Genomic DNA, 22519 nt, shown 5'->3' on the forward strand with positions numbered 1-22519 from the left:
GTAATCAAAAATGATATTTCCTGGAAGGAGAACTGGCATAAGCACAGATTTATTTTTTTCGGAGGGAGAAATGTGCAGTTGAGTCATTCTAACATCAATCCTATTGACCAATTGCCTGTCCTGGCAGGGAAAATCGTGTTAAGTTGACATTTATACCAAATAATCTTCTACATTTGTGCGTAATTATTAAATTTTTATTTTTTTTTTTTATATATATATATATATATATATATATATGAATAAACATCTAATACATTAACTGCAAAATAATAACAGGTAATTAAATTAGATGCTACAGAAACTACTGTATGTTAATGGCTTCTGTGCTTTTATGTTTTATATTTTGATAATACTTTGGGCCTACATTTCTGTAAAATCCTATTTTCTAAACATTATATTCTCATAAACAGCCTTCAGCCAAAAGCCTTCCGATAAATGATTTACTCAGTGTGTTGGTGAAGGATCTGAACTTGAAGTAAAGTTGGGTAAACAGCAGTGGCACCAAAGCACAAAGAATGCTTGACATACACTTGACATGTTTTCAGGCAAGAAACCCAAAAAAAAAAACACCGAAACAAACATCTTTAAAAACGGCATGGGATTACTCACTTTATCTGCTTGGCATTTTTGTAGCGAATGAATATGACGATTGGGTAGATGTGAACGCTGTGAAGGCGTTCGATGGCGTGAGGGGCAATGTCAAGTAAACAGTGACAGTCCTATGAGAGAAAATGACAGCAAAAGACTGCATGAGAAATGGGGGATGATTCAAAGCAGAATGTTGCAGATAATTTGCCAAATGACTTACATTTTTTCCCTAACATCCAACATAAAGTTGACACTAGAGCTGCATCTGGCAGTTCAACCATATTGTTTAAATTCTGTTATTTGCTATCACAGACAAATATTACTCCTGAATACTAATGCACAGGAGTGCTGTGTAATACCTTTACATCTAGATAGATTTAGCTCCAAGGTTACAAAGACGACACAATCTTGTCAGTTATGAGCTCAACAAAGAAACCTGCTATCGATTTCCTAGTTCACTACCTTTGGTACGTGTACCACTGGTGGTACACAAGCTGCCTCCAGTGGCACACAGAGGAATTTCTGAAATATTTCTTTGAATATGAAATATATTAAGAAACTATAGAAATACTACAAAAAATTGAATGAAAATATTCAAACTATGGGTTCACTGAAATGTAATTTAAAATAATTCCTGTAATATTAAGTTTCAATATCAACCTACTTTGTAGTCATGTTCATGCAGGTAGCACGTGTATTCATCCATTATTAGTTATGAGCTAAAATGTGAAGGCATGATAGTCAGTGGAGGTAAAAACGATCGTGGCTCCAAACGGGAACTATTAGGAACAGAAGAGGAGGTTCAGGAGTCCTTCTCCACCTAATTAGCTCTGCTTCTTGAGCCAGTTCCAAAACTGTCCGTAGCTGAATAGTGTTGGCCTACGCTACAGTACAACGTTGGTCATAATGGTGATAGAGGCTAATAATATTTTCCTGAGGTTGTACACAGTATAAAAGGTTTGAGAAACACTGTTGAACTGAAACCTCAGTGCGATATTTACCTTCTCTGTGATCTCTTTTATTGATGCAACAGTTGTCACATCGAAATGGCCACTCCTCCGTTTGTAGTCGATGAACACACAATCCTTTACTCCCCGTTCTATTGCCTGCTGAGATGCCTTCATAATCTCTGGAGGTAAAATAAGTCAAATTGTAAAAGTTACTACTTGTTACATTAATTTCATCATTTTCTAACTGAGTAGCTTATAGTAAAACACCAATGATGTAAAGCCCTTCATGAATAAATACACTCTAATAACAGAGATGTTTCTATGTGTACAAGCTCACCAGGCAGACAGCGACAGAACTTGGTGGGAGTCTCCTTCACTAGCATGTCCTTACTGGCCTCCACTAATGGACCCAACACCAGCACTGGTCTGGGGGAAGAGCACTCCACCCTCTGAACCCGCTGGTACATCAGGCTCATTCCATCTGAGCAAAAAATAAAATAAAATAAAATACAATTAAATAGAAACGACTGCATAGAGATAGAGCTGCTCTTTAATAACCACAGTTATGAATTTATGTATCCTGGGAAAGGTTCTGTGGAGCCTGCATGTTTTTTTATAGCACCATCCTGCTTTATAACCACACTTTCATACCTGGGAGCTGCCTGACATCACATCGCTGTCTGACTAGCAGTCATTTCAGGTTTAGTCACATTACAGTACATTTGCATTCCCCATCCAGATACTTCTATCTGATAATGAGACACAGAGGTGTATAAAAGTATATATCTACTGTAATGTACTTAAGAGTGTGGCACAGCACTATTTTGGAATATTTATGTTTTATATTTTTACTCCAGGGAGAAGTATTTGTAATTTTCTCCACTACATTTATCTGACAACTACTTTGCATATTAACATTTTTATATTTTACATATTTCTTTCTCCTGGAATTCTCTTCTCCTCTTTTCTTCTTTTCAGGCCATAAACAGGATATACAAGATTTTCAACAACAGCAAAACCAAACAATGAATCCCATTATTTACTGAATTTAGTATACTTTCCTGCAAATACTGCTTTCTGTTTACTTACATTCCACATTTTGAAAGCAGGACTTTATTGTCATTAAATAAACAATATAAATATTTCTTCCACCACTGCTGTGACAAACGTTTGCTCTGGAATCCACCATTCTCGTTTTCTCATCACATTACTCATTAAAGCCCATTTCTTACCCTCTGCGATGGGTAAAGAGTCAGTGCTTATGGCGTCCAGAGCCATCAGATCCTTCCCATCCTTGGATCCGCTGCGTTTGTGTTTGAGCCTCCGTCTGAAGAAGGACCTCCGTGCGGCAGCAGACAGAGTCTTGTTGGTGCCGTTATCGTCTTTGTCGGCCATGCTGTGTCTCCTGTAGAACTCCTGGTCCATCCTTATGGAAACATATCCGCGCATTCACATGAATGTTTGATAAATACGAAAGACCTCATTTAGATTCACAAAAATTAAACATCGGCTGGACTTACATGTATTTACTTGGAATCTGCCCCTTTCCCAGCTTCTGTGCATTCTCGTCGAGTTGCCAGGCCATCCAGTAGCCAAAATTGCCATTTGGTAGCGTATCCTCCACATACAGGATGTCATCTTTGTTAAAGCTCAGTTCCTGCTCCACCTCTGCCACCCGCTCATAAAGTGCTCTGACAAGAGATGAACAATGAAGCCTTTATGATGAATACATCTCTCTGACCTTTGAACAAGGACATAGCAAGACTGAAAGACAACTTTACAGAAGATTAAAGAGCCTGTAAAACAGATCATGTGTTTAAGATTCAACACTTTTATAGATTAAATCACCAAAACGTGGTATGAATTTGTCTATGCCTGTTCTGTTAGGCCTCTTAAACACTGCCTAACATCATGTTACAGAGCTTATGATGACTTACATACATACCTTACCATTCTTATTGCCAGACTTCCTTGCATGCTGCAGAATCCAAATGTGCTATAAAAACAACTGAAGTTGAACAGAATTGTTTGATAAATATGTACCTTATGTAAAATCCATCTCCATGTGACTCTTTGATCGCAGTAAGGTCATCCACGCAGTTCTGGACCTTGAATGTGATTGTTTCAGCTGGTTTCAACATTTCCAGGTAAGCTTCTTCTTTCGTTTTGTTCTTCATGTTGATGCCGTTGTACTGTTTGAAAACATCAATTACATCATTGACAAAAGGACACTTAGCGTGGCTGCCAACACAGAATGACTCATCATTTCCAGCAAAAGCAAACCAATCAGTGCACAAGAGAGGCAACACAAAGAGTTATATAGAGGGCTTTCAGTAAGTTGTACTTCACATGCTTATATGCAACCAAATCTGCTAAAATAGAGCAGCTCTTGAACTATGAGGTTCTTCGTTAATTAAGTGATACTGTACCTCCAGTATTAAGTCTCCAGGCAGCAGGCCATCAGGACTCTTAGCAGGGCTGTCGTCATCCAGACTTTCTACAAAGATGCCATACAGGTTTCCTCCACAGATCTGAACTCCCAGCTCTACTTGGATCCTCTTCAACCTCACCAGCCGAGGCTCTGAAGCCCGCCACGCGCTTGAACCAGGAAGCCTGAAGACAAACTTGACAGTCAAGCTTTGATTCGGTCCGTACCTCCACCTTAATCCCACCACAATGCAATCGCTTTTTAATATTCATTGGCTGTAGTGAAACAAAATTGAGAAAATACAAACAGAATATAAAACTAAACATAAAAAGAGCAGTATTGGTGATGTTCTAGTCCTACCTGAAGGAGCTGTGAGGGCTGGTGGCAGGAGTTGTCTGTTTGGACGGCGGCGTCATGGTGCCCTCGTCCTGCTCACTCAGCGTATCCACGGTGGAGTGATTGTCCGGGGTGGTGGCTCCGCTGTCTTGGGGGGTCGGCTGGTTGCTGATGGACTCCATGCGAGAACTAAGGACAACAGGAGTGCAGTCTAAATCTGTTCAAGTCTGTGCTAAATTATTTAAAGAGAAAGCTATTCATTTCAAGTTTCAGAAATAATGTAAATCTTTAAAAAGATAACACACAGGCTGTGGCAGACATTAGCCAAACTGTGCTGTCTTGAATATTTACTGTTTCCTCTATGTTGATTTTGGAGCGGCGTCCCGCCGCTGTTAAATTTCTGCCACCACGGTATCAGAAATGGGGCAGACGCACAATGCAGTCACGGTTGCCTTTTAAATGATCCTGCCGACATAATGCACCCCCGCTGGCTGCCGCTCACATTGCAATTTAACAACAAGTAGAACTAATGTTCAGACGGGCCTGCCGCCGCTGCTAAAAAAAATCCTAGAGGAAACACTGTAACCGATATATGTAGAGTAGCATAACTGTTCCATTCATTTTCTCAAATTACAATTAAAACTTTGCTTGGCACTGTGCCGACAGGCCTCTCTTGCCAGAACGGTTCATTTGATGACCTAAAGTTTATGAAACCAATCTGTACGTTACTATTGGTATTCTTACCCTGAACGAGAGTGATTGCCCAGCTGAAACATGTGAGGATTATACTGAGCCAAAATGGTGACCGTGTCACATTGCTGCCCGATCACCAGCCGGGCCTGCTGCTCGTTGGCATTGCGCAGGTTGATTCCGTTAAACTAGAAACAGCAGTGATTCATTAGAAATGCAAAAACACAATGAAACACAGACAGATATTTAGTTGAAGTGCTGGCTGCTGTACCTCGAGGAGTTGGTCTCCATACTCTAAACGGGCTTGGTGAGCGATGCTGCCTGCTGTCACTTTGGACACAAATACTCCCCCGTTCTCTCCACTCACAATGGAGATCCCCAGTGGTTCTGCTCCTTTCTGTACTGTCACATTGCGTGGCTCCTCCAAGTATGGCCTTCAGGGACAAAAAGAAGAACATTTTGTACAACCTTAATGTTCTGACATTTGTGGGACACCAAGAAGACTCCTGTCAGGATGCAGCATGCAACGCTGAATAATATAAACTTCATCAAATACAAAACTCAAAAGAGAAGCTGTTGCCTGCAATGCAATGTATCTCTGTGTACTGGGATTTGTTTCTGAGGTGCACTACTAGCCCCCGGGTTAAGAAAGTCTCGACAGTAAGATACTGGAGCTGTGTGGAACGTGCCAAGTGCGTTTCAGAAACCAGCTCAAAGTCATGCAATCATACAAAATTCAAGAGCATTCTGAATAAATAACAAGCAAAGAAAGGATGATGACTGCGTTCATATCTGCAGTGTGTACACAGAAGGTCTTGATATCCGTGCTCTAACAGTCTTGCAGATAGTTCAGAGTACTGTTTGTGCTCCAAGCAGCACAAGACAAACCTCAAGCTTCTTAAAGAGAGGAACTTGGGCTTAACTGCCAGTGGAAGTCTGACAGAGGAAGTGTTATAAGAGACAAATCTGAGAAAGAGATGGAGAGAGGAAAGAAAGAGAGTGAAGATTTCAGGTTATAATGAACAGCAGCAGAGAAGAAAGAGATGAGAACAAAATGATAGATGGAGACTGAGCGTTCTAATGATACGAGATTGAGGCTCACAGCTTTGTTTACTGCTTTACAAGCACTTAATCACAATGAAGCAGACAGAAGTACAGACAAATGGTGGAAAACACGTCGTGTTCTGCTGAATAATAGCAGCATAACGACCCGGACGAGGACTGGCCTACCCATCCTTCCGCCTGTCGCCAACTGGAGCGGGGCTGACTGATATCCTAGGCTGGGTGGAAACGGAGCTCTGTGATTGGCTGCTGGTGAAAGACGATGTGTCTAGGTTGACAGGGGACATTGGAGGTGTTGGGCTGCTGCACTCAGAATGTGAGAGGGAGCCTGGAGTGGCAGAGGAGAAAGGTATGGGTTGAGACTTGCCGTTTACTGCTGTAACAGTCATTAGCAGACAATGTAGCTGCTAAACTAAACCGTACCTCTGTCAGATCCAGTGGAGCGGGGATAACGAGTCGGAGGGATCTTAATGCGTTCGGCCCTGAACTGTGGAGTGGAGGAGTCTACAGAAACACGGGAGATTTATTAAAAAAGGGTCAGTTCAGTGAAAATTACAGATAAATAATAAAAATACACTTTCTCACTTGTCTATGGAGTTATCAAGCCATATAGATACAGGGTTTCCCCCAGGGTATTGCTTAGTGAAGGTGGTGAGCTGTTTTCGGCTGCTCTGATGAATTACTACAGTGATAATGTGTGATGTTGCCAATCAGTTACTGTCTTCTCCTGAGCCGAGTCAGACAGAGTGTGATGCATTTTGTGGTCAATTTAGTTGCTAGATGACAGTCGTAACAATGATTCAATATGTGGCTTTTGCTATCGTGCTGCTGCTCCATTTGACTGATTTCTTCTGACTTTGCACCCCATAACAGTTTAAAAAGAAATCAAAATTGATGCATTAGAATCAGAAATGTAATCTTTTTTTATTCCCAGGGTTCTTCTTTCTTGTCAAAACCTGGTGCCCACATTACCCATAATGCAACTCTAACGTCTTCAGTTCAGTCTGAGCTTCACGTGTGTAATGCTAGCAGCGGCTAGCCTCAAGCAGAGATTAAGAGCAGGCTACAAAAGGTCTGTGGCTCATCCAGAGTAACTCAAAACATGGGCAAACAAAACAAAACTGCATGGCTAGATACCACTGGCCCTCTAAACATAAGAATATACGACATATCATTTACAGTACATGTTATACAAGTTATGAGTTGTCAAAATCTTTGGGCTCTGTACATACCAAGTCTGGCACCCGAGGGCAGGGAGTTGGTGCTGTGCGGTGGTTGGCTGCAGCTCATCTCATTCAAGTCTCCAGCGTGTTTGTGGCTGAGGTCCAGACTGAGGCGACCTTGATGCTGGGGGCTAAAAGTGGAGAGAAATAAAGGCCTCAATAAAGTCCCCCAGCAGTCAATTATTCAACCCAGAGCAGGATATAGTTTTCTACATGCCATCTGTTCATAAGATCTGGGGCAGGATAACCACTGTTGCTTTGTACAATAAATGCACCATCACAGGGTTTATTAAATCAACGGTGAATGTGAAAATGGCTGCAACTAATGACTACTTTCAGTATCAGTCACACAATTCATTGTTAAATCTATTACATTTCATAAAAATAGTAAAATTCATAGAGCTCAAAGCGGAATCCTAAAATGTCCTGTTTTGTCTAATCAACTGTAAAAAAAAACAAAAAACAAATATTAAATTGACAAAGATATTAAACATTTTAGAAGCTGGAACCAGAGAATGTAGTTTTGCTTGATGAAAGCTATCAGACATTTTTAACAATTAGTGTTGGCTGAATTCCATTTAGCTGCTTCAGTTTCCAAGGTCCTGGTATTGTGCATAATGATTAACTGTCTTACTCAGACCCTTGAATACATCAGAGCTATCATTAATGTTATTTGTAATACCTGTGCTTCTACTTTAACTAATGAATACACTGGTAGATGTTACCTTGTGTGTGAATGTGGATGGATGCCTGAGCTGGGAGCTGGAGGACAGTTGTTGGTCTGGATCTCATGGCTCCAGGCGGTGTAGACCGGGTTCTTCATCACAGCCGTCACAGCAGGACACGGGGCCAAACCTCGCTGTGCTGGGTCTGGAGCAACACACACAGAATGAGAGCAGAGATCACATCAGACACAGTGATGAAACATGAAGGAAGGGGCACATTACATTTCTGTCCTTCGAATATTCGCTCAGTTTCCCAATCAGTACTATTGAAGCACAAGCGTCAGACGAATTCAAGCGTGCGTTGCCTGTTTCACTGGGATCTCCAGCCTGCTCGTGAGAACTCACAGGTCAATAGAAACACTGATGTTCTGTGTATTGAAATGGAGAAGTTACTAAAGTGTTACTCTCATATACTGTTCACTCTGTGATCACCACAGATCAATATTTAGTTATTATCCATTAGAAAACTGGGTCGAGTGCAGGGAAAGTTTTCTTGAACCAAACTGTAATGTGACCATACTTTAAGTCTCAATGCTAGTGAAAGAAACAAAATCACTTTAGGAGGTAAAAGCAAAACCGAACAGGCCAGGTTACTTACGGGGTGCGATGCTGCTGTAGCTGGGGGGTGCAAAGGGCATGCTGTACCGATTAGTTCGCATAGGAGAGAAGCGTAACAGGTCCATCGGCTCTGGAGAGTGTTCGTCGTTTGAAAAACTCTGTACCTGCGAGAAGCAATCAAACAGTTAATAACACACACATCGACAAGAATGCCAGATCAGATAAGGATAGTGTCTCAGTTACCTGCATGGGAACAGGGATGTGTAATGGAGTCACATTTCGCCGCAGTGCCGGTGCTGATTTTGGCCGGTACCTTCTCTTCCCCTGCTCCTCTGGCCTGCGTCGACTCCTCTCCTCCTCAGCAGGTTTCTTAGAGCTGCTCTTGGTCTCTACTGGGGGAGCATCGGTGAAATAATGCTGGTTCCCTGCCTCTCCCTCATCCTGTGGAATTGCGGGTTGGGTCGGGGAGGCTAGGGGAGTGCCGGTGATGATGGTGGAGTCTGACACTGAGCTGTTCTGCTGGCGATGTTTGAACCTGAACGAGTCGCTCCTGGTTGGCGGGGTGGGAGGGGTCTGAGCGGATTCAGATATGGAGCTCTGAGGCGAGTGCTTGGGCAACTGAGAAAGAGACATGTAGTCCAGTTTTGCCTCTGGCCTTCTGAATGCGTTCACATCAAAGATGGACTTCCTCTGTTTGGCTTTTTTGTAGATGGAGAGCTGGGCACACTCTGGAACAGATGCTCCCACTATGACTTTAGGCCACGTGCCTCCGCTGGGCTTTGCTTGTGAGCTCTGCACTCGATCCACAGCGGTCTGAGGCGAGCTGCAATCAGAGAGCACGGGGGTGAAGGTGAAGGTGCGGTTTTGGAGCTCCTGCCTTCTGTAACAGAAGTCCGGGTGGGGCTCTGAGGGACTGTGGGAGGTGGAAAGGGAACGGGAATGTAGGGAGCTGTTGGAAAAAGGCTTGTGGTGGCAGTGCGCACTGCTGCCGCTGCTGTCCAGAGAGTCACCTGTATCTTTACACACTTCGTTCCCTCTGTCACAGCTGCAAACGTCTGTTTGTGTGGAGCAGTTGTGCTTGGAGCAGTTGTGCTTGGAGTTCCTGCAGTTCCTGGCGTGGATCTCACAGGACTGGAGCCGAGAGATCTTTTCTGAGTCTCTCAAACCTTCATATAAACTCTGGCCAGAACAACTCTGTGGGAGGAACTGTTGAGGAAGGGAGGTAAGTAATAAATTGTTATTTCAAAATAATTATTTTTTTTAAGTAATAAGAAATGTAAGCATAAAAGCATCACCTTTGAGAACAAAAGCTCAATGACTTGCAGTTGGATGTAAAAATGACATTTCATCCCAGTTTGTAAGATATCTAACATGCAAAAAAGCTAAAGATATTCCTCTAAATGGCCTTTTTTGATTGGGTCTGCTCCGTAGTGCCTGAGACTAGATCAGTGCCCCAGTTTTTAAAATGGTGTATTCTATGTCTGAGGACTTCACCTTCATGAGGGAGATGCTGAGAGAATCACGGCAGTTCCTCAGCAGAGACTCACATTCAGAGAGCGACTTGTTATCGAGTGCAATTCCATTGATCTGTAGTAAACAAAAACAAAGCCAGAACAAACTGCAGCAGTCACGACTTGCCCCAAAAGACAACATAATACAGATGGAGGAGAGGAATAAATAGTTACTTTTTCTAAATTTGACACTAGCAGAAACTATTCAGCACTGCAGTTTTGTTGTCAGTCATTTGTAAATACCTTGTATCACTTCCTGATAGTATAAAAAGTTAACACAAGTTTCCTGCACACTAACTACCATAATTGTATACTAAGAAGATAAATACATAATGCATTAGTATATAGGGTATATTTGAAACAAATCTCCAGCGTGTTCCTTGATTAAACGCAACCTGTGGTCAATAGAGGGCACTAGAGGCCAACTGTCAACTGTCTCTTGGCATTAAATGTGATTAAACTTAAGTTTCTGGGCAGCATACTCACAGCTAACAGTCTATCCCCAACAGTAAGAGCGCAGTCTCTGGCAGCTGGGCTGCCTGGAGCCAAAGTGGCAACAAACACCCCACTTTCCAGACCTATGCCACTGTCTGAGAGGTAAGACAGAAAAAGAATCAGAACAGAAATCATATTACACATCATGTCCATCCATCCATTCATCCATCCATCCATCCATCCGTCCGTCCGTCCAAAACAAAACCCTCAAATACACAATGAAAAATAAAAACATCAATGTCTACTGTATTTAGTGTACTGGAATGTCATTAATTGACTGTTAAAAGCAGCATTTTAATGGTAAAGTTTATTTCTTAATTGGAGCTCGAAACTGACCTTTGTGTCCAGCCAGGTTTATCTGGATTGGAGTGATAATCCGTCCTCCCAGTGACTTCCTTCTACGAACCACCATGTTGATCACTCCCTCACCGCTCAGTACCGCTTTGATCACCTGCTTCCTATCCTTATTGGTCAGGTCCACATCATTAATTTTCAACAACCAATCGTTCACCCTGTACAGAGAGAACAGAGTGATGGTTCAATGAATCCAATCAAAGATTTATTTATTTTTATCTATTTTTTATAATCAAAATCTTTAGTTTTTCCAACTTTAGACAATAATTTATTTAGGTAAACACACTGCACTGAGCAGTTTGGCATATTTTATTTAAAAAAGAGAATACAATTTGCTTTATTTACAGCAGTGAGATATTTACCTTAGTCTTCCTTCAGCCATACTTCCTTTATCGACCTTACTGACAAATATACCACAATCTCCTGGTAAATAAGGATCATTTACCCCTTCAGCGATATCAAACCCCAGTGCTTTCAAATCCATATCCTGGATAAGACAAAACATAGCTAATTTAGTTACAGTTTGACGGTACAAAAAGTTATTTTACTGAAAATAACAAGCTCGCAGTGGTTCTTACTCTGTGCTTCTCAAATTCTACAACTTCCGTCTCCCATTCCATTGAGTCTGTGTCAATGGCTGAATCATGTGAACTGTGAGCCATTAGCTGACGAAACCTGGCTTCCTTTTCTAACTGGTCCTCCATCTTTTCTCTGCAGGAAACATAAAAGGTGTATCTCTTAAACAAGCACAGCCTTCAGAAGTGATGTGAACTTTGCACAGGTAGTGACATAATTCATCCACTGGGTGGCACAAAAGATCAGGTATGAAATCTACATTGTGGATCCCCAAAACAAAAGGAGCACAGACTGTGACGCAGGAAGAGACTTCAGGTTTTGAACCTAAAAATAGTGTAGAAGATGGCATCAGCCTGGCAAGAAGTTTAAAAAGAATTGTGTGGAGGAATGACTCACTTTAATTCTTTGAGTTCCCGTGCAGCATCGTTCTTCTGTTTCCTTGTGTCATCCAGATTTCTTAGAGCATCTGCCAGATCACTCACAGCTCTGTCCCTCTCTCGCCTCAGGTTGTCACACAGCGTGCTGACAGATGCACACATTTTAATAATGTGTCACACAAAATGTAAACAAACCTATTTTTGTCCAAGTCTTTCTTCACTAACACGCAATGTAACAAACAGAGACTCCTTACCGTATGCTCTCCCTCTCTGCCACTATCTTGTCCCTCTCCTGAAAGGCCCAGTCGCGTCGACACTTGGCTACCTCGGCCTCTTGCAGGGCCTCCTTCAGCTCCTGAGAGATGGCCTCATACTGCTTCCTCAGTATATCGATCTCTTTGTTGGCTCGTTCCATGTCCAGAGTGGCAGAGTCTTGTTTCTGAATTGAGAAGAAGCAAATGTAAGATGATGAAGGTCAATGCACAATTGTACAAAAGATGTGAGCAGCAAGGTGCTTTTGATCCAGTATTGTGCTTGATGTTATGGTAGACAAGGACTTTGCTAAATTTGATAATTTTACAGTTTGTGAGACTTTATGCTTTCTCCCCTGCAACAACTATTTATGGAGACACTTGAGGCTGTGTTCATCACGACATTAGCACAAAAATTCAGCATCCTCATTAACCTGGCTCTACTTATGCTGCAACGCAATGTATCATCATCTGGCAACTCTTCACATTTGCCAGTGAAATACATGCAAACACTCATTTGTGGTGGGCTGCTTTATAAGAGTAAAGAGAGTAAAATCTAATGGTATTATCAGTCTCTATGCAGTGTTATAGCATGTGTTAAGCCTTCAAACCCATTGATCTATTGCTTAAACTGGACTTTCAGGCTCCTTTGAAGCAACACATCCACAGCACTGAAGCCCTTTGTATTTTCAAGGCCAATCAATTTTCCAGCACAAGATGAAAACTCACATATTTACTGACCTCAAGATGACATTTTTTATCATATTGAACCATAAACACCTCAAATAAATTGCAGCAAACTAAAAAGCTTCCACCCATGCAGTCTTGTAAAGGTGGTTTGATGCGTGACAGTCACAGATCGGATTAGGTAGTATGGTTTGAAGTGGGTCAGATGTAATATATTAAGTGTACTTCTCACTGAGAGTCTACTGGTGTATCCGCACATGCTCTAAATAACTGTACAGTAGGGAGACTGCCAAGTGTAGTGAGAGCATTAATTAAGTCCATAGCTAAATTAATTCCATTAGACTTGTGCTGTGCTCTTGTTTGGCTTAATTATCCATTTCTGATGCGGTGCAGTTTTCTTTGTGCACTTCAAAGTCAGAGAGCCTTTTCTCTGTAATTGCTGGTAATTCCCTAATGCAGGAATCTCAGCACTTTCATTGCAATTAATCTGACAATCACACAGGAACAGTGTGGCAGCTGATATGCACGTTTCTCAACAAAAATCAATGTGTGGAAAGTCGCCAGCTGCTGAAAAAAACATTTACTACTACTATATGAGATGGGATGAAGGGATTATTGTCAGAGGAATAAATCAAGCCCTCCACTTGTAATGATAAATCTCCCGTCTGTCTGGCTACCTGTCTGGCCTGGTAATACTCTCGCAGCAGCTGGTCCCTCTGGATAATGGCCTCCGTCCTCTCCTTGCGCGCCACGTCCCTCTCCTCCCGCACCGTCTCAATGTCCTTGCAGGCCTGACTCAGCTCCTTTTGGGCCTCGGCCTTGTCCTTCACCTCGTGGCAGTATTTCTCCAACAGCTCGTTCTTTTCACAGATGGCCCGGTCCCTGTCCATCAGTGCTGAAGCCAGCTCCTTCGTAACACACAAAAACATGTCACAAGTGGATGATAGAGATCAGAAGTGAGTAAATACTCATAACTTTCTGATTCTTCTGTGTAAGATAGTTTTTATTTTTAACTTTGATGAGAATTTCGATGTTTAAAGCACTTTTTTTTTTTTAAATGCTTTTATTTTGTATTGTTTCTTCTACATATCTGTACATAGGTATATTTCTTGTGCAGTTGTGACAATGCTTGGGAATCAATACAATCTTATCTCATCTCACAGAACAAAATGGGTGCTACAAAGAAAACTTGCTATCAGGTGAAAAACTGAGGATTACACAGATTTTTTTCCCCTATTTTTTGTAATAGCTGTCCATTTGTGTTGTCCGGTTTGGGTTTTATTTTTTGGCTCATCCTGAACTGTAGCCTTTCAATCCCAATAATGACACACGATTACTTTTTGGCCAGCCTAAATAAGTTCTGGATGTTGCCAAAATTAATGATGACAGCAGCTAAAACCAGCTTAACTACAGTCGATACATTTGGAACACAGATATTATGCAATAAGTAATTCTTAATCAAAAAGTTTACTTACATTATCTTCCACATACAGCATGAAAAGTAGCCTTGTCAATTTGAAGCAATGATCTCCTAGTCCTTAATGTTTAAATGTAATTTAATTCTTACCTGTCTGAGAGCCTCCAGCTCCTCGTTGGCCACTCGTCTCTCTGAGGAAGTGTTCTTCAGCTTCGCCTCTGCCATCTCCAGCCCAGTCTGAAGCCGGTCCACCTCTTTGATCACCTGGTCCCTCTCGCTCATGATCAGGCGGTACTCGCTGATCACGGAGTCCCGCTCCTCCTTGTATTTCTCACTGTCTTTCGCCGCCTTGAGCTGCTGGGTCTTCAGTCGCGTCACCTCTGACTGTAGCCGCTCCATCTCGCGCTGCAGCTCCTTGTTCTGGGCTGCAGCCTTGGACAGTTCTTGTTGGGTGTTGTCAAACCTGTACCACATAGGGAATGTATTGGGTTTTTACTGCTCTTTACAAAAAGTCACCATAGGCAGATGAATATACAAAAATAATAAAAAGACAGATAGGCAACAAGCAAGTGACCAAGCTTGAAATCTCAGCATCATAAAGGAAAAAAGTTAAATTGGAAAAGCATCTGCCCATCTGCAAAGCTTCATCTGCCTTGGATTAAGAATGTTTTAAGCACTGTGCAGATTTGACCTTGGCATTGAACTCAAGTACTGAGTTTCTAGCAAAGTTTGCAGCAACTGCTGTTAATCATTAGACAATTTTTTCAACAGCTGCTGAGTATGTGTGTACAGCTTTTAGTGCTGCTGGTCGTGTGTGTGTCTGTGTTATTTTCCACCTTCTTATAGACGAGGAGTACTGGTGCTGATAGTGGATGGCAGCGTCTCTCTGCTTCAGAAGCATGTCCAGCTGTTTCTGCAGCCTGTGGTTCTCCTCCTCAGCCTGGTCCAGACGACTCAGGTCTGCGTTGTGACCAGCTGTCTTCTCGTTGTAGCGCTTCCTCAGAGCCTCGTAGTCACTCTTCATGGCCTCCAACTTGTCCACAGCTGTGTCATACAGCTTGTTGAGGACGTCAGATGACCCCTCTCTCATCACCTGGAAATGACATCATTCAGGTAGAGTGGCACAGCTTGTTTCATCTATTCATGGTGCATTTAAATAAGGAGAATATGGATGCTGCCAAACGCTGTAATGGAGTGTTTCAATATAATTATGTAAGGAACGCCTTTCATGATTTCCTTTATTCAATTTCATTTACATCTATAATTCAGCTTAGCTTTAATGTAAAGTCTTAAACATAATTGTCTTGGCACAGAAAAGTTACCTCATCTCTTAAGTAATCAACTAAAGCTTTAGGCCCTCAGCTGTATGCTGAGGTAGCAAGCCAGAGCAAGACTTAAAGCCAGATACTGTATAGCTCAGACTGCCTAAAACTCTTTTTGGCGCTCTGGACAACAATACAAAATTTTAAAAATAAGAGAAAAGCAACCTTGTTAAGTTTCACAATGTTTGTAAAAACATAACACCACATTTTTTGGGGGGTTCAAAGAAACTCTGTTGCATTTTGCTGTTGGGTTTAGTTTGTTTAGTCTGTTGTTAAAGTTGTCACTTTGAACTCTGGTGTGGATCCAACAAATGCACTGAGACCAGTTGAACAGGTGGGTCTCTCATCAGCTTCCACTAGTCTTCCCGGAGTCCAAAGACTGTGGTGCAGTCAGTGGACAGGACTGTACGACAGTAGTATAGATATGTGATATTAGTTATAAATTCATGAGCTAAACTACAATTCTGTGTACTCAATCTATGTGCTGATCACAGGAAAAGTGGAGAAAGAGATACTGGGGCACTTTGGTGATATAGTTGTTAACATAACAACACTGTGGTCAGTTTGATTATGATTTTGAAACCTTTGTTGCACGTCACACCTCCTTCACTCTCCCAATGCCTCTATACTGAACAACTAAAGGTAAAAATGCCCCAAAAAATCTAAAATACAAAAATAATCCAAGAAACAGCGTAAAATTACATATGGTAACTTGGAGACACAAGCGCATCAGCAGTGCAGCACTTTTCCTGATCAGTGATTGTGCCTCTGTACCACTCCACAGATTTTGTCAGTTTCTTATTAAAAATAAAATAAAATAAAATAAAATAAAAATATCTGTGAAACATAATGGCCACACATCTATCCTATCCTCGATAATATTACAGTACAAAACACCTTGTTTTGTCCCGTTTCTATTGTCATTATTTATGACATCTAACCATCACAATAACCATTTTGTGCAGCGTGACTCTCAGTTACTTACTATTATAAACCTCATTTAGATTTTCCCCTGCAGGTCCGTGTAGTGCTGATGGTGATGCATGAGAGTCACCAAAACTGCCCAATGAATGAGATGTCACTCCATAATTAAGCGATATTATTATTACCCCTTGTTTTTGTCTGTTTTATGAATACAAATAAGTAAGTAGGCTTACCCCTAACCTAAATCATACATACAACATACATTTCCTTCCAGATATATATATTTATTTTTCTAGTAAATTACCATATAAGCATACCATATAAGTCATGGATAGAGCGTCAAAAAGCTAGAGGACAAACCAGGATATGTTTCACACAAGGTAAAGTACAGTATGTAATATGTCACTGGCATCTAAAAACTACACAATAAAGGTCGACTTCAGACTGACATCACTGAGCTAATTTGATTCCTAATTTGACTGAAGCTGAACATCAGTTTACCCAATGATGACATGAGCTCTGAGGACAATGAGGCATGTATCTTTGCTATCAAAAAGCCATGTAAGACATTCCCCAGGGCTATGTAAGCTATTGCAAACATTTAATGATCTGACCTTCTGAGTGAATGTCCGTCGGAGGAACAGTAAAAGACACAGGTTAAGTCATTTGTCTAATCTGTACGAATGTTTTGACTGACGGAGACACGGCCGGACAAGCTTGTCTGACCCCATTTCTTTGAACGATGTCTTTGAAGTAATGCTCACCGAGAAAGAAATACATTGATTTCTGTCTCAAATGTCAAGATCCAAATGATGGAATCTCCAGGGCAGTCGGAGACAGGAATGAGTGTGCAAGTGCTACAGTGTGTGCAGACAATATGCACCTGATTATGTCTATGAATGTATTCTCATTCTCTGTAGCTGTATAAGCATGAATATAGCTGGGATTAGTTCCACGGGTACCTGCTGGTGCAGCATCCTCATGTCAGCCACCTCTCTCTGGTCATCGTCGTGCAGCCTCCTCAGCTCCTCGCAGGCCTGCTTAACGTGGTTGTGCTCCCTCACCAGCTGGATGTTGTCCTGTCTCACTGCCTCCAGCTCATCTTTTAACTGTGCGTGCTCACTCGCCATACGGCTGTGCAGCGTACTGAGGAGATACCAAGGCAAGTAACATCAGACCGTAGGCACTGCCAGCCATGTTTAAAATCATCATTACAGTACTTGTAGCCAAGGAAAGGTATGACTAGGCCTTTTAAGTCACAGACCAACAATTACTCAACAAATTATTATGCAAGATGCATTGTTTACTCTATAGAACAAATGTCATGCCAATCACAAGTTCCTAGAACCCAGGGTGAGGTCTTTAAGTTGCTGACAGTCCAAAACCCAAAGATATTCGCTTTACAATGACTTAAACTGTGAAAAAAGCAGAAAATCCTCACAATACAGAAGCTGGAAACAGATGATATTTGGCGTTCTGCTTAAAAAACTACTTAAATGATTAGGAAAATGTCTATTGATTACTGTTATTTCCTTTCAATCAATGAATCATTTCAGCACTCTTTAATTTCTTTAAATTAATTGGACTTTGACATTAATTCATGGATTTTACAATCCCTAGTTATGTGCATATTTTTAGATGTGTTCCGCTAAAGCACATACCACTAACTTTTTAGGCTCTTATGATGCTCAGTAGAACAGTAGATGAGCATGTTGGACTGGCACACATCCAACATGCTCATCTACTGCTTTATTTCCACCCTTAAAGTAAAAATCAATGGTACTCTCTCATGCACCCTGATATGCAGTAGTTAGATACTGTGGAATAAAACAATTACAAGGTACTCTTATGAGTATTGTCTTAAGACACTTCTTTTCATCCCCCTTCAGAGATGCTAATTAATTTATATATATATTAACATATATATGTAATATTAACAGTTCAAAAAAACCTCTTATGTAATACTGCTTAACTGGAAACAGTACAGACATAAATTACTACCAGGACCAATACAATCCTCCATGATTACTGAGTGCTAATGCTAGCCTATGTGTTAAGTGACTTATTGATTTCAGTACAATGTGATTTCCCATTCACAGAGGATGGTGTTTAGTGTGAATGGATAAGTGCAGAGGCAGACAGGACAGTAATAAATAAAGACTCTCTCTGATGTGCCAACATGGTCCAGAAGGAAAGGCTTAAACATGGCAATAATCCTTCATCTGTCTGTTTACATTGGGGCCAGATGTTGGTTCCCTACACTTTGGAGACAGTATGGCATCACTGAATCACACAAATGGGTACTGGCCTCCCCTTCACGTCAACTCGCCACAGCTTATTTCACGGGACGACAAATGCTCTGTTCGTAGCATTATCCTCATGGCACAGATGCCGTGCCATGCAGACAGGGTTCAGATGGTGATGATGATTACAGAGCCATGCTTTGGCATGAACTCTTCAAGGGCATTACTTATAGAGAAGTAATTCAGTCTGTTCTCAACCTTTGGTCTGAAAAGACGACTCTGGATTTATACTGCTAAGAGGACAATGAAAGCAGTCTTTTTTTTTATAAAAAAGATGAAATTAAATTGATGAAGGGCTGCGAGGATTTTTTTTTAGGCTTAACTCATCAGCTTTTGGACTGGTATAAAGGCTTCATCCCTATTACTCTCACAAAAATAAAATCTGTTCTATGCAATCTGCTGTGAATATGTCAGAGGAAGAACTGAATACCAGCTAAAACCCTGCAGGCTGAGCACAAATGCATACAGCACAAATGCGCCGGCTGTTAAAAAATTTACAAAAAGGCCCTGTAGTAGGCTTTTCCACTCACTGGTAGAAGTCTGCTTTCTTCACAGCCTCCTCGCACCTCTTCAGGGTGGTGCTGTGCTGGTTCTGCAGGGATTGCAGGTCTGCCATCGCTTTCATGCACTGCAGCTTCAGACGCTCATAGTCATGACCTGTTTTTGAGTTTGGTCTATTTCACAAAGAGGGAGAAAGGCAGACATAATTGAGTTTTAAGACGCCACATGGGAGGATGAGAGACGGAAGAGCAGGATAAACATCATACAAACTTTGTGCCTATGTGAATACGAGCGGTATCATTAAAATTGTATGCTTACCCCTTGTTTTACAGAGTTGAGCATACTTTGCATCACGTAAGACCTACCTCGCTTGTGTTTTTTGTTGCTTTTAAAAGTTGAACAAGGCAAAATGCCTCTATTCACAAAGTGCAGGTATACACAGGACCACTGCTCTTTTCTGTAAATGTTTGTTTTGGAAAACAGGCACTAAGGTCACGAGATCAGTACAGTACCTGCAGTCATCGAAGGTGGTTCCAGGTGAAGAGAGAGCCAGACGTTTACGTAGTTCGTCCCTCTCGCGTGTCACGTGTCTGAGCTGGAACAGAACCGTCTCCATCTTCTCGTTCACCTGGTGGCTGTCCATGTGGGCGGGCGGAGGGGAGGAGGCTTGACCGGGCGTACCTGTGTGAGTCAGCATGTCACTGGTGGCATGTGCCGTTCACAAAGCTCAGATGATGGGGGAATTAGTGCAGCTCCATCGATTTCTTAAAAATGCTCAATCAAGCTAATTTAAGATTAAAAAATAAAACTGACATGTGCTCTCAAAAAACTCCAAAAAGTCCATGTCCTTTTTTTTTTTTTTTTTTTAACTTTTTACTGAAAACTAGAAAGACAAGATGAAAGCACGGACAAAAGACTAGTGTACTCACGAGTCTGAACTTATTTGGTTTAAAAATTAACCAATCACAAGCAAGCACTCTTTGTTGCAGCTACTGGACCAAAAATCGACATATTCATTTACAGTATGTAACGAGAAAACACCCCTTTAATCATTGCTCACATGTGTGCAGCCAAAATCAGTTTAATATTCTACTTCATTATTTATCTACCTCATTGTTGTACTCATTAACCTCAGTACTTGTGAATATATCACACAGAAATCCCCCCCGATAAATCCAAGCTCTGTTTCCCTAAGAGAATGACTAAATGAAACAGGTCTGTGCGTTTCTGTTTGTTTGTTTGTTTGTGTGTATGTGTGTGTGTGTGTGTGTGTGTTTGGGGGTAGAGGTTTCTAAATCCTTCTCACATCTGTGTAATCACTTGCATGTGCTTAGAGTCTAAACAGGCAGCAACCAATGACTGACTATTTGACTGAACATTATCTGCAGAGTATGAGTCTAAGGTTGCATCCTTTCAACATACTCGTTTTTTTCCAGGAAGATAATGTTCTTTTCTGACATTTCTACACCTGACACCTGAACACCACCGTGAGCGCCACACTCACCTAAGCTGCTGAGAGAGCTGCTGCTTTCGGAGTCCGACGGCATGGTGGACAAGATGCTGTAAGTGGACCCTGTGAGGCGAACAAAAACATTAAAGTCAGCTGTGCGTGTACTCGACCATGTCTGCATTATAGTAAGATGATTATCTTCAGCATTGTATGGTACATCAAGGCTCTGTGGCTTAGGTTACATTCAGGGGCATTTACTGAAAAAAGGCCAGCTGGAGGCATAATAAGGTGGGACTTTCCCCAACTTGGGATGACGGGCCTGTGGGCTGACAGCAGAGTGTGGCTAATTATCAGTTGGGCAGGGAGCTTGAATACTGACTAGCCAGGGCCCCAAAGAGGCTGCAGCCTCAGAGCTTCTCCTTTTATCTCCTCTGACAACATCACACAGTTCCCCCCTGTGAAAGCCCCTTCTTTTATAGCCTACAGTGATTCATAATTAACTGTACAGAAAGGAAGCCTCAGTACAACACTGTAAGTATTACGGAGAAGATTGTGTTATTTGAAAAAGCAACGTTAAAGTAATTGATGATTGTTTTCATCATTAGTAGACTACTGATTACTTTTTTTGTATTTAATTAAAGCCACTATGTAGAGAATTTTAATGTGTTTATAGCATTTTTTATGTCAGTCTGGGGCATATGTTCTTGAGAAGGTAAAGAAATGTAATAATCATGGTAAAAGCTGGGGCAGTCCGTAGGTAGATTGTACTAGTGGACAGCAAATTTTGGAAATAGCTACAACGATATATATCAATTAGAAATAGCGTGGGGCTGGAAATAACGATTATCATCATTGTTTAACATTCTGATTATCTTTTTAATCATCAATCATTAATCAAAGTGATAAAGTGATAATCATAATTACGTGATAACATCACATTTGTTTTTTTGTCAGACCAACAGTCCAAAACCCAAAGTTAAGTCAGTTTCCGGTCACATACGACAAAGCAGCAAACCCAAAACATTCGGAGCTGAAAGGTATTTTTAAACAGCAAAACATTCACTCAGAACATATCATGGTCAGACGGACATTTATTAAAGTCTCAAATATCAATGTCAGTCTCAATCATCCAGTTTTGAATTTCTCAACACAGTGAATAATCATTTAATCTATAAAATGCCAGAAAACAGTGTCCCAGAAATGTGTGTTTTGTTGGTTAAATTGCTTCGACATCACTCCCAGGTCTTTACTCTTTTCATCCAATGTGAATCTAATAAGCACCTCCACACATTTCCTCCTTTGGTGCTTAACATGTTTAACAGACTGCACAAGCCTTGATCAAACAGCCAGCAGTGCACATTTACTGAGATCTAACTTTGCCGTGGGACGAGCAGCTTATAGTCCGGTTAAATCAGCAACTTCCTCCCCTGATGTAAAGGCTAGGGCTCGACTCGGAGCGGGAGCATGACAAACGATTCTATTTACCCACGTCTCAGTACTCTAAATCAATCCCTGGCTGGCTGTGTTCCCACTAGCTAAGGGAGACTATGAGTTTGATTAAGACTGGAAGGAGCCCAGCTAACATGGCTCACCCCTCTTTTTCCCAGCAAAGGACTGAAAAAAAAAAAAAAAAAAAGACTGATGTGCCTCAGGAACCGTGGCATCCCATGGATCAAGCTCTCTTTGTTCTCGCTCTAGCTTAAGTTTCCCATGACTCTGTTTGAGCAGAGAGTGTCTCAATGGGCAAGGTTCAATGTGTCATAGCTCACTCACTTTTCTGCTCCGTGAAAG

At 41.5% G+C, this 22519-nt stretch overlaps 1 protein-coding gene and 1 long non-coding RNA gene across 3 annotated transcripts in view; one reads left to right on the plus strand and one right to left on the minus strand.

Annotated features, from left to right (window-relative positions):
• Nucleotides 1-22519, minus strand: part of LOC127372959 (disks large homolog 5) — a 31796-nt gene that overhangs the window by 4955 nt on the left and 4322 nt on the right. Inside the window, exons 2-31 of one of the 2 annotated variants that reach the window (XM_051416914.1) lie at nt 20783-20851; nt 19791-19944; nt 19308-19451; nt 17437-17620; nt 15065-15321; nt 14379-14691; nt 13489-13719; nt 12128-12312; nt 11893-12018; nt 11499-11631; nt 11283-11407; nt 10903-11078; nt 10558-10661; nt 10055-10147; nt 8804-9766; nt 8601-8724; nt 8003-8147; nt 7287-7408; nt 6478-6558; nt 6223-6382; nt 5264-5426; nt 5047-5180; nt 4327-4491; nt 3968-4151; nt 3582-3730; nt 3059-3229; nt 2771-2964; nt 1876-2019; nt 1590-1717; nt 610-719 (exon numbers count right to left, since the gene is read on the minus strand). In XM_051416914.1, coding sequence (XP_051272874.1) covers nt 610-719; nt 1590-1717; nt 1876-2019; nt 2771-2964; nt 3059-3229; nt 3582-3730; nt 3968-4151; nt 4327-4491; nt 5047-5180; nt 5264-5426; nt 6223-6382; nt 6478-6558; nt 7287-7408; nt 8003-8147; nt 8601-8724; nt 8804-9766; nt 10055-10147; nt 10558-10661; nt 10903-11078; nt 11283-11407; nt 11499-11631; nt 11893-12018; nt 12128-12312; nt 13489-13719; nt 14379-14691; nt 15065-15321; nt 17437-17620; nt 19308-19451; nt 19791-19944; nt 20783-20851 — 5431 coding nt within the window. Of the gene's footprint in view, nt 1-609; nt 720-1589; nt 1718-1875; nt 2020-2770; nt 2965-3058; nt 3230-3581; nt 3731-3967; nt 4152-4326; nt 4492-5046; nt 5181-5263; nt 5427-6222; nt 6383-6477; nt 6559-7286; nt 7409-8002; nt 8148-8600; nt 8725-8803; nt 9767-10054; nt 10148-10557; nt 10662-10902; nt 11079-11282; nt 11408-11498; nt 11632-11892; nt 12019-12127; nt 12313-13488; nt 13720-14378; nt 14692-15064; nt 15322-17436; nt 17621-19307; nt 19452-19790; nt 19960-20782; nt 20852-22519 lie in introns of both variants that reach the window. The other variant, XM_051416913.1, reaches the window with a different exon arrangement.
• On the plus strand, nt 15198-21548 carry LOC127372962 (uncharacterized). Its single transcript, XR_007886764.1, has 3 exons — nt 15198-15341; nt 17395-17640; nt 20719-21548. It is a non-coding gene; the product is annotated as an uncharacterized LOC127372962 (long non-coding RNA).

This window comes from Dicentrarchus labrax, unplaced genomic scaffold (assembly GCF_905237075.1).
Source record: "Dicentrarchus labrax unplaced genomic scaffold, dlabrax2021, whole genome shotgun sequence".
NCBI classification, from domain to species: domain Eukaryota; kingdom Metazoa; phylum Chordata; class Actinopteri; family Moronidae; genus Dicentrarchus; species Dicentrarchus labrax.